The following is a 12,427-nucleotide window of genomic DNA, read 5'->3' on the forward strand; positions in this document are numbered from 1 at the left end:
GGAGGGGCACACAACTCCCACCTCCCCCGCACCCCAAAGCCCAGAATGACTCCATGCCCCACCACCTACTTTTGAGCCAGGCCACAGCAGTGGCAGCTCCCGAACTCTACCATTGCTGGGCCCAGATCAGCAACAGGAGAACCACCACCACATGACCCAGAGCAACTCTCAAAGTTCTGCTCTGCAGAACCAAGGTAATTGTGTTCTGTGCACACAAGAAAACCAGTTTAGTGTCAGTATGGCCCTCATCCACAGATGGGGGTCGCATGTCACTATTGGATATACAGATAACTGTTTATGATTGTACTACAAGAGCACTTGCTTATGATCAGGGGAGGAGAGGAGTGAGAAAAGCAAAATTTTATTTGATTTCAGAATAGATTACATATTATTTTGGAAAACTGTGACATTTGGGAGAATGACCCAATCAGATAATCAAAGGGCTAGTATGCGCAGACACCAAGGAAATAAGAGCAATGACTGAAATGAGCAAATGACTCTACAGAATTGGATACCCATTATAATGCCTGTACGAAGTGTAATTAGCTTCAAATAATACCATTGATACGTAAGCAAATAGCACAGAAAGATAACAGAGATAGCAACTATCTGGAAAAAAAGAACCTTTTCCCTTTAATACAGGTTTAATAGGGCAGGGTATTATATACCGTGTGATGTTATTTATCTCCATGCCACACAAAAAATCAAGTGCCCTTTTCTACATATTTAGGCTTTTATTAAAAGGGCAGCATATATTTTCTCCAAACCTGCTCGCATCCCTACAAAAGAACTGCATGTGCCAATCTCACACTTAGCAGGATGTACCACTCACAAGAAGGTGCCTTACAGCGAATCAGACTATCAAGGTCAGTCTTGTCCATTCAGACTAACAGCGGTTTTCCAGGGTCTCAAGCAGAGGTATTTCACATCACCTACCGCCTGGCTTCTTTAAATGAAGATGCTGGAGACAGAAGCTGCGACTTCCCAAAGAGCACAAATTGCTACAGGTCCAGGGTGCTAGCTAGATAACATTTTGGAAGCAGAACAAGACCTACTTATTTAATCAGTCATTGAGTTTGCTTGCTTGCATTGGGTAGGCAGAGTTACATAAAAGATTTTTTTTAAATTCTGAGAAACATAACACAACGGAAAGACAATAGCTTATCCACAGACGCCCCTCAAACTTTTCTGGAAAACGGAAGTATACGCAGTACTTACTTTTCTGTCAAATCTAGAATTTTAGCTGGTATACCAACTGTACTATTTTGCATATTTGTGGAAATATAAATGCCTTTGTTTTCGACAACAAAAGATGTGAATGAACCACATACTTGAGCGATGCAGACTACTGAACTGAATGCAACCTTAGAACCTATATCTTATTTTTTGTCATCTGAGATGCAGAAAAAATCCAGATTTTATCGTAGAGAAAATAAACTGTATTATTGGGACAAAACCAATTTCATACCATCACAAAAAGACTACCGGCACGTTCAGATACCAAACTATAAAAACACACTGAACAACTTAATAACAATTTAATAATAATCTGTACATTATAGCATATTAGATGTTCTCAAAATTGTACACATTTAAACAATAAATATACCCTTGAAAAGACAATGTACATTCTACAATACACACAGGAATTCTCTACCATTCTAGGTGGTCCTTTCCCTTACACTGGCCATGCCAAAAAAAAGGGAGGACTTTGCTTCCCAATTTAAGCAGTCACCGAAAATTTTAACCTTACATCTTTGCAAATCAAGTCTAGGCAGAGAGAACGGCTACAGATATTTGTGGCTGAGAAGAGATGAGAACCTGGATCTCCTAGGTCTTAGCCCAACACTTAAAACCACTACACTATACGGGCAGCACACTGAAACTGTGTGTGCGCCACACCTGTATATTTTCCATCCATCCATGTAGAGAGAAATGGATTTGCTATATTGTGCATGCACATGTCTGCTTCCAGTAAAATTCTGTCCAACTGTATGATGAACAACATGTATAACTTAAGGCTCAGTTTTAATACAATGTTTATTAGTGAACACAGCAGCTCAACAGGCAGCCGTCTGAAGGGAGGGTCAGTACGGAATCGGTTAAGGGTGTCAGGCTGGGATCTGGGAGACCCAAGTTCAGAATTCCACCCTGTGACTTTTGGCCACTCACACAGTGTTAGCCGGACCGATCTCACAGGGTTGTTGTGAGGATAGAAATGGAGGAGAGGGGAATGATGTACGCCCCTTTGCAACCACATTGGGGAGAAAGGTGAGGTATAAATGAAGGAAGAATGATATAAAACATTTACTGACACCTGTATTGGCATCTCCCCTTTTCTTATCCTGAGTCTTTGGGAATCCTTGCTTAGAACAAAATAGTTACACTTGTACTGTTTAAGCATTACATTTTCCATACTATTGCATTTATTGAATAGAACTAAAAATTGCCCCACAGAGATCTCTGGTGATTTACAATACTTTAATTCTGCTCCTTAGGTTGATGTGCTTTTCAAAAAAGTTATTACCAGGTCCACCAGATGTAGAATTAGTGCACTGAGAAATCCTGCTATAGCATCACTGACAACTGTATAAGAGGCCCTTTGGTATCTATAGAGTAAGATGATTTACGCTATTTATTACATTAGTTCATGCTTTTCTCCAAGGAGTTCAGGCTAACGTGCATAAAGTTATTCCATTTTTTTCCCACACAACAACTCTGGCAGGTAGTTTAGGATGGAAGAAGAGACTCAGGACCACGCATGGCTGAGCGGGGATTTGGACAGAAGTCCTGGTTTAATACAACACACACTGTGATGAACTGGCTTCCCCTGACTGCATGTGACTTTTGTCAAATCTAATCTAAAACTTCACCAGTTTCCTCCCCTGTTAAATGGGATTGCTGTGACAGCACCCCAAAAATTATTCAAACACATGCATGAGGGCCAAGATCTTTGTCTGGAAAGCTCTGTGCAAGTTTCAGAAGCCTGGCTTCCAACCCGTCTAGATGCCAGCTGTTCTGAGCAACAGCCATGTGATCTTTGATGGGGTTGCTGGCTGTGCTAGAATTACAAGAAGAGGAAGTGCCAAAGCAGAGCACAAACAAAACATGACTCTCTTTAAAGGCACCCGAAAGGACCGGTAGGTAAACCAAGAGCTGTTCTGAAAGTTCCAAATATGTAAAGTTGGTAGAATTTTTACCTTTACTACTTCAGAAGACTGCAGGTATGAGGTCATTTTTAATGTGCTAAAAAAAATTCCACTCCATCAGGCAAACTAACATCAGGAGGTGGTCTATGCTAAACATTTCTTCCTGTGGTTCTTATTTATGTGGGCTAGGGACTTTTTTGGCTGGGAGGACCAAAAATGTCTGCCAAAATCTGCAGCCTCCTGAAGTGAGACAGACCAGCATTCTATCACCCCCAGTCTTCCACCTCATTATGTTTAATGTGCAGAATGACTTGCGGGAAAAAGACCCCCATTCTCATCAGTGTGTGCCTAGTCCGAATATATTTCAGGTGTTTGTCTTTTTTCATTTGCCTGGAAGAATCCCTCCCTCAGAGCAATGCCGGAAGGAGTCCCTGTGCCAGGACTTATCAGTCACTTCTCATAACAACAAAAGCAGCCACAAAACACTCACAAAAGCCAAAGGCTACTTACCCAAGGTGAATTCCCATTGCTCATTCCCAAGAGATCGCTCGGGAACCACTTCCAGATCTAGCATTGGCCCAGGCAGAGGAATGGCCAAGTAATCACACAGCAGGGTCACAATGTTACTGTGGTTTGACCTGAACAGGGAGAGAACACACACCCAAGTTTATGTGTCATCCTTCTAATCTAAGGCTATAACCCAAAGCAATATGCAAACATTCCTTGTTGCTCAAACTCCGATGAGGAAACCACTGATCCTCGGGGCTAGTCTCATGGTATTGTTGTTATTAAATGTTGTTATTGCTTATAACACCATTAAGTTATGTTTCCTTCTATTCCCACCACTCACCCAGACCTGCAAAAGGACTTTCTCAATCCAGTAAACATTCAATCCTTTATTGCTTTCCATTGTGAAAGCGCGCGCGCACACACACACACACACACTGATTGCATTACGCAAGCACTGGTAGGATCCGACTGCTTTGGGCCCTGTCTTGGACACTGCATCCAAGCATCTCTCCTTCCAGTCATGCTGTCTTGGTCTGCATCCATATTCAACAACAGCTAAATGGGATAAGTGCTTTGAGAACTCACGGCAGGCAAGCTGAGCTGATTTGCCCTGATTGGTCCCTCTGCCATGAACAAAACTGAGTCCTATTGATCCCCTCTCCACCAAAGATCTGGGATACTGCCTCTTCTGCCTCTCTCTTCCATCACAATGAGTTCTTTGAGCAAAGAAAGGGGAGAGGGCGTCCCCCTGGAAAACATTCAAAAACATTTCCAATCTTCCCCACTGAAGACACCCAGCAAGGTGAAAACGAAGGGCAAAAGGGCATGGCATCTGCTCCCTAACGGTCACACTTTGGAGGCCAGCTCTGGAGAGCCTCCTACCAGTCTTTCAAGCAGCAGACTTCCCAAATGACAAGAGACCCTATGGAGAATTATTTCATTACAGGGGTAGCAACAGAGAGGAAGCATCGGGAGAGAATCCCCCTCTCAAACAGCATGAGAGTCTTAAAGAAAACCTTAAGAAAGCAGTAAACATAAGCCTGTCAAAGTGTACTCTTTCTGCCTCTGATCAATAATGTTTCTCTCCAAAGGAAGAAATACTTTTCATGGTTGGCAATACTGTTTCTTTACAGGGATGTTTCTCTACAGGGATGTGTAAATAATGGAGCTTTAACCCCCACAAACAGAGGAACCAGCCAAGCAAGATGTTCACTGCCCAGATAATACCAGGCCCACAAGACTGGGGTTCTTCTACCCCACTCCCTCAAGAGCAAAATCCCCTGGCTTTAAGCAAAACTCCTCCCTCCAAGTGCCTATGTGTCTAAACTTTATATTCAAGGAAAGGACAGAGGAAGAGGAAGGAGGCAGCTGAGAGGTTTGGGTTGCTACGGAGACAGAGGGAATGCTGGGGAGTGTATGTGAGTGACAGCCAAGAAAGGGTCAGCTGGGGAGCTGATGGAGAGAAAGAAACAATGTGAGTGGGGTGGGATATCACCCCCCTCGCCTAAGGAGCTACAGAGGGACTGGAAAGATACCAAGCACTCCACCACACCCCGGTTAGCAGACACACCGCCACGCCTGCAGGCTGGGTAATAGAGAAGGAGTGCAAAGCGAAGAAGAAACAGATCCAGAAGGGAACCATTTGGATAAGGCTGAAGCAGCAATTTGAAAAAAGAAAGAGTGGGACATAGGAGGATTTGAACGCTGAACGTGGCAGAAGAACCACGGACCTGCAGAAAAGCCACATTTAGATCCATCAATTCCACACACTCAATATGAGTGGGAGAGTTCCGATTTTGAGAGGAAGCTACAGTTACATAATGAATTGTTACAAACATTAATTTGATAAATTAGCCAGGGTTTCTCTGCCCCATCTTTTATTAATCCTTTCCACATCTCTAAATAAACCACTGTGGTATCTTTCATACCACCACTGCACACAAGGTTTGAGCCCGCAAGAACAGAGGAAGAACACTGTTATGAATGAGATTTTAAAGATCTCTCCCTAACAGCAGAGGTAGGAACGTTGCACAACAGAAACCATGGGGGGGGGGGGACCCTTGCAGTTGAGTTCCCACCTTCCCTCAAGAGGCACAAGCAAATCGCTCCTGAAACCCCCCAAAAAGTTACTTGGATCTAAAGTTTGCATCTTCAGCAGAGAGGACATCAAGAATAAGTGTGCCTTTCCACCAAGTTCAAGAAAACTGAACACACAGACCAGAGGATATTCCACCCTACCCCCCATTCCTCCCCCCAAACCTGCACAAAGAGCTCCTGCTTTCCTTCCCCTTTTCACATGCAGCTCATCCCAGAGCCAGCCTGTAAAAACACATCCCAGCTTGTGCAAAACAATGAAGGTAAATATCTCTCCTCCCAATCATAACACTCTTGCCTTTCTGGAGATCAAGTCCTGTGTTTACAAACCAACGTCCAATGTTTACAAACCCACATCTCCCATACTTGTGAGGGGGAGTGGAGAAAGTTAGGCAAGAACTCCCCCATCAGCAATAGTTGGGAGGGGGGGGGGGGAAGATTCCTGTCTCACAAAGTTATTCTCCTCCAAGCACAACAGTAATATGGGGGGGGGGGGATTCCAGACTCATCTTCTCCTTCCCCAGCACAACAACCTGGGAGGAGGGATATTCCTATCCCCCTTTCTCCCCTCCACCAGCACAACAGTAACCATTTGGGGGGGGGGGGGGCTTCCTGACCCACCACAGCAGTTGGGGTCGAAGGAGGGAATACTGTCCCTTTCAAGCTAGTGTGCTGGGGGGGGGGGTAGATTTCTGCCCCACTTTCTCTCCACCTCCCCATCACAACAGTGCCTCAAAAGTAGACCCCCCCCCAAAAAAAGAGGAAGAAGCATGGAGGGAGAGAAATAGCCCTCCTATTATGGTTCAGGCAGTAATGGAGAGACCTCCTAAAAACTGGCTCCCTAAACAGAGATTAATAATAGATTCTTTCCTTTTAAATAATACATGTATGCACACACACACATATATATGGGGGGGGGGGTGCATCAAAGAGCCCCTCCAGGAGAGCCTCAAGAAAAGGGGAAAGTCTGTTGTTTACAAGGGGGAAGGGGAGGGGTCGAGGAAGCCACCCCCCCCCCCCACAAAGGCCTGGCCAGGGGAGGGGGAGAGGCTGCCATAGGGAACACCAGCTTCCCTCCCCCCCCTCCCCGGCCCCCGCCGCAGCGCACAGACCCTGAATGCTAAAAGAGTTGCACCAAAAAAAGAGAAGGAAATGAAGGACTTCCTTCCTCTCTCCCACCCACCCTCAGACCGGCCCCCCACCCAGGCCACGGGGATGGGGGACCCGTTCCCAGGGGCCCCCACCACCCCCACCAGGAAGGGAGGGGGCCACGGGGTCGCGGGGCTGCGACTCACCTCACTTGCGGCTGCGGTAAAAGAGGGAAATAAAATGTCTTTTGCGGCCGTCAGGCGACGGGGAGGCCGGCTGAGGCGAGGGAGGGAAGCGCCGGCAGCCGAGGCCGAAGGGCGGGGAGAGGCGGAGCTCGCTCAGTGCTGCCTTCGTCTTCCCTCCCTCTCTCTCGGTGTCCCTTCCTGCCCCCTTTGCAGCTTTTGGGGAGGGGGGGAGGTACGCTCTGCACGCGCTCAGAGGCGGCTGAGCCCCGGAGCAAAAGAGGTGGTCTTTTCTCCCTTCAAGCTCCCCTCCGTGTTTTGTAAGGATGGTCGCAGAAGCGAGAGAGTGCCTGCCCCCCTCCCCCTCCAAACCCAGCTGTGATTCTTCTTCTGCGCTCTGCTTAGGCTCAGATGCATTCGCGACAGCCAGGCATTTTATGCCACCTTTCCTTCTTAGGGTAGCCCTGTTGTTATTCTGTCCCAGTTCTTCTACCGTGTCATTTTGGGGTTCCAAGCTGTCCCTGCTATCCCTTCTTTCTTTGCATCCACCCCAGGGCAGCCCTGTGAAGGTAGGCTGGGAGAAAGAATTGTGCCAATGGCTGAGTATGCAGAAAGCCCCTGGTTCTATCCCCAGCCTCTCCAGTTAAACGAACCAGGATGTGGGTGATGCAAAAGATGAGAGACTTTGCGGAGTCACAGAGTAGACAATGTCAGAATCTGTCTGAGCAGAAGGTAGCTTCAGGGTTCAGTAGGCCTTATGTATTTGAACTCAGATCTGGCTAGTGAGCACTTAGGACTAGCCCACCCTAATTCTTTTACTTTCAACAGAAAAGGGATGAAGACTCAAACAGGCTTCTTTCCCTCCCCCCCCCCCCAAAAAAAATCTTAAAGGTTTGAATTGCACAAGGCGTTTATGGAGTCAGGTTGAGTTCCTTCTGGCCCCGCTGTCCTTTGCTGCAAACGGATCCCGACAATTTATTTTCCCAAGTGCCGCAGTGCCCGATTCAGATTGGAACTGCAGCATGGGGGGAAACAGGTGCAGCCCCTTCCTCACATAATTTTCCCGAGCCTTGACATTGCCCTGTAGTGGGTGCTTTTTGCTCCACCAGCCTGCACATACTGACCTGACCCCTGGACCAACATCCCATGTCATTTGGGACTCAGAAGTCTGAAGGAGAAAAGCACTTGGCGCACACTCAGAGGCAGCCAAGCCACCTTTATTGATTTACATCTCATGGCACAAGAAATGCTGGGTTCAATCCTTCACACTTCTTTCTCTTCTCCTCCCATCCAGTCTAAGAGATGCCCACATCTTTTTAACTGCTTTAGCCCAGATTACACAGTCAGCCATGCTAGTCTTTTGCTAAAGGATTATTTTCCTAGAGGGAGCAGTCAGACAAACACAAGGCCGTGCCTGCAACTTGAATTGCAACATTACCACTTGAGTCCAGACTGGTTATTCTCATACCCCAAAATGGATTCTTCCATCTTAAATGAGAAAATTTACTCTCTACTCTCTCAGAGGAAACCTTTCCATCTTTACTTCTTACAACTGGGGTTCCAAATGGTCCCTACTATCTGTTACCTTCTTTTTTTCCATCTACTTCCCTTATCAGTCTCAGACGGCAGTCTCTTTCCTGGGTGTAAGGTACATTGAACAGAGTTCTAAGCAAACAGCTATAGGTTGGGCTGAGATGTAAAAAGCGCTCTACACATGCCCAGAGTTAGTGTCCCATCTTTATTGTGTTCTCATGCCGCTTATAGTTGCTTCCTGTCTGGCATGGGGTAACGGAAACGTAGTGGACTTGGTTTGTCATTTATGGTGCTCAGTCCTTCAAAATACCTATGTATTTGCATTCAGACATGACACATTTCAGCACACATTCAAGCATAGATATTGGGCTAATCATACCTTACAGAGTCCTTGTGTCTCCTATGTTTTCAGTAAACAGAGACGGTCTGGCCATTTTGTATTTGGCACCTAATCCCCAGGCCCATGGGGCTCTTAATTTTGATCAGGACCACAGTGCATGGAACTAACCTCCCTCCCCGACGTTCCCCAAACTGAATGAGCCGCTGTTTGTCCTATTTGGGAAACTTATGAGTAGCTGTCCTTGACTATTAATCTGACAACCAAATTTGGGCGTCTTAAGAAAGTAGAGCTGGTTAGTTGGCCACAAACTAGACTTAATCAGCCCATTTTCATTTGAGCAAAGGTTTACATTCTCCACCCAGTGATTCCTGTATGATTGAAGGCAAAGGGCTCTTTAACCTCTCCTCCCCTAGGGCAAGTAGCAAAAAGAGGCTAGGCCAGGACCCTTCTTTTAGGAACCCGAAAGCAGTAGCATGCATCATCAATGCAGAGATCTGCTCAGGCCTCTCTTGCTGTGGGTGAAGGAGTTAAAGAGGCCTTTGCTGGTGGATGGAAGTTGTCTGTTCCTGAGTTACTGAGCATCCCTCATGCAGCTGATGGAGCCGGCTGCCCTCAAAAGCTTATGCAGCAACGAATCCTTCCCTCAGGAGCCTCTCCCTTTTCTGTTTGCTGCAACGGCAGTAATAAAGTAACACGGCCACACTTCTAGAACTTAAACCGTGAAGGCCTGTTTTTTTAAAAAAAGACGCATTCACATACCACTGCACAAACAGGCAGCCAAAGATATATAAGATACAGATATCAATATATAATTTTTCAGTGCTTCATTCCACATGCATCCTCCATATTTTGTGGGCATTCCCAATTAGCGAAATAAACCCTTTAAGCAATGTCTCCATACCAATTCACATCCTAGAATTTGTATCCTTTTCAAATGATCAAGGAAACATCTCGGGAGAGAGTTGATTTTTGCTCACTTTGGATCAGGAATGCAGAGAGAGAAATCTCTGCCCTTCCATTATTTTCTGAACCAGGTATGTTGAGTATGTGACGGTGCATTATGCGAAGTCAAACCATTCATCAGTCAAAATCATTACTGTCTACTTTGATTGGCAGTGGGTTTCCAGGTAGAGATCTTTCATGTCACCTTCTACCTGATCCTCTTAACTGGAGATGCCCAGGACTGAACCTGCGACCTTCTGCCTGCCAGACAGATGCTCTTTCGCTGAGCCAAGGGCCTTTAAAAAGCTACTACTTTGCCCAGGCCATACTATTATTCTCTCAAAGTCAGTCTTGTCTGCTTTGATTGGCAGCAGCTCTCCAGGTTCTCAGACAAAATCTGCTTGCGCTACTGATGACCAGACAGGATGGTGCATTTCAATGCATACGTGAACACACATAGGTGGATTCTTCACAGGGCAAATATAATGGGCGTAGGAAGCTGTAGTAATGCACTGCTGACCCAGCAGCCTGCAGTAGAACGTTAGACGCTTCAACGGACCTAATGGCCTCTGGTCGCGACTTCGCACTCCCCCACCTCTCATCCCCCCATGAGTCAATGGGGTCATGAACTGTCTGGCTCTCAACTACCTGGGCGCAGTGGACAATGGTCTTGCCCCTAGGTGAGGGATTAGGCCTAGACGCTTACGCCTTCTCCTCAAGACGTAGAAGCCAGGTGAGATCATGCATCACATGATGATTCTGTGGTCTCCCGTCTCCCCGCTTCATCTCCCTAACGCACCTCCTTTGGCTAATTTCACGCCAATGAAACCCTAATAAAAGGTGCCAGAGACCGTAGCACAGGGCAGAGTTGCTCGCGGGATCACCAAATCCCGGCTGGCCTTGTTATGCTGACGCTTCCACCAGATGAAACCTCCTCAGCGCCTTCGGCCGCCCTTAGCTGGTTTAATTCTGGCGATGACTACATGCTGGTGTCGAAAACCTCGGGAATCCTCGAACTCTCCACCCTGCCTTCACTGTCAGCTTCTGGGAAGGGGCCAAGGATATCGAAGTCCGGCTGGATCGGCGAGATTCAGGGGACCACCAAGTGCTGTATCGGGCTTCTGTCCTCTGATCGGCGCAAGATCCAGAGACATCGCCGCCCTGTGGACACTCTCTCTCGGGTCCGGAACATCGGAACACCGGTGAGAGTATGGGAGCTTGTGCAGCATGGGCTTATGACAAGCACGCTGGACGAAGCTGAAAGCGTTAGCTTAAATGCGCAGGGTCCCCCCGTAGAAGAGAAGGAGCTGCGCGAAATTGGTTGAGGAGATTGAAGCTCAGTGTCCATGGTACCCAGAGGGGGGGGACATTGAATCTTAAGGACTGGGAAAACATCGGGGACACTCTTCGCGACAGAGCCTCGCTACCGATGTCACTGCTACTGACGTGGAGAATATCGTTATGTCGCCATCAGCCCGCAGACCTATGGCTCCCTTTGGCTGTAGGTCAGCCTCCTTCGACATCTTTCACCTTCAATTTCTTCAACCCCGGAATTTTCTATCCTCATAAATTCGGACGCCTGTCCCTCCCTTCTGCCCCTTGCTTCTTCGGGCCCATTTCAAATTCTCCCGCTGGCTCCAGCTTCAGCCTCTCCTGTCTGCCTTCAATATTTTCCAAAGCCACCAAGATTCTCCCGCCAGCGCCACTTGAATAATGGCGCTGGAGTTTCAAACTTCGCGAGAGCTGCATTAGCCACGACATCTGCAAAGGCAGAAACCCTGGACGGAAGACGATGCCGAGAGTTCTCGTGATTGTGCCCCGGCCCATTTCTACAGATACCGAGGGGAGGATGGCGCTTGTTCGGGCGGGTTGTCGAAAGTACCACCCCTTAAGCTATAAACATTCCTACCTGAGCTCCGTATATGACAAGCGCGGATCGGGAGTCACCAGCCCCTATGGGTGAGAGGCATTACGCTAGAGGCGGTCAGTGAGGGAATCACTTTAATGGTTCCGACTCCACTGGAAGACCCCACCTTCCGCGATGCCCTGAGCCCCTGCAGCCAATTTCCAGATCTGGGAGAGCCGAAGTTCCGGGCTTAAAGCAATGCTTTAGCAGGGCAGTTTCATCCCTGGCGGCTCTTCTACACCGGGCCACAGGCAGCTTTATCGGGCTTCGGGCTGCCTCTCACCAACCCCAGCTTATCAGATTGTTCCGTCTTGTGGCCACCCCACGGTCGCCTCTGGAATGTTTCTGTACAAGGCGTTTTTGGAAAGTCCCCAACACCGGACAGCCAACCCAAAGTTTTTTCTAGCACCTGCAGAAGCCTCAAGAGCCCTATGCTGAGTTTGTAGGAACAGGTTCTAGGAGGCCCTCTCAAGAGGTAGGTTATCAACGAGGGAGGCTCCAGGGCTTAACTCCCTTGCATTTTGCCAAGTGAGAACGGGCCTCCGCTTGAGTGCTGCAGTTTATCACAGGCCTAGCAGGGAAGGAACCCCGAAGCTGGCCGGGAGCATGCCTGGGGTGCAAGCTTGCTAGGATATCGGTCTTTCGCCCCATCACAGCTTCCTTCTAGCCACTGCCTCTCTCC

At 47.6% G+C, this 12,427-nt stretch overlaps 1 protein-coding gene across 2 annotated transcripts in view; it reads right to left on the minus strand.

Moving 5' to 3' along the window:
• PHAF1 (phagosome assembly factor 1) overlaps positions 1 to 7,181 on the minus strand; it is a 49,194-nt gene extending 42,013 nt beyond the window's left edge. Inside the window, exons 1-2 of one of the 2 annotated variants that reach the window (XM_048515838.1) lie at positions 7,049 to 7,181; positions 3,660 to 3,787 (exon numbers count right to left, since the gene is read on the minus strand). In XM_048515838.1, coding sequence (XP_048371795.1) covers positions 3,660 to 3,723 — 64 coding nt within the window. In that variant the 5' untranslated portion in view covers positions 3,724 to 3,787; positions 7,049 to 7,181. Of the gene's footprint in view, positions 1 to 3,659; positions 3,788 to 4,244; positions 6,200 to 7,048 lie in introns of those variants that run through there. The other variant, XM_048515839.1, reaches the window with a different exon arrangement.
• Positions 7,182 to 12,427: the final 5,246 nt, after the last annotated feature.

The sequence above is a fragment of the Sphaerodactylus townsendi genome, linkage group LG14 (genome assembly GCF_021028975.2).
Source record: "Sphaerodactylus townsendi isolate TG3544 linkage group LG14, MPM_Stown_v2.3, whole genome shotgun sequence".
In the NCBI taxonomy this organism is placed as follows: domain Eukaryota; kingdom Metazoa; phylum Chordata; class Lepidosauria; order Squamata; family Sphaerodactylidae; genus Sphaerodactylus; species Sphaerodactylus townsendi.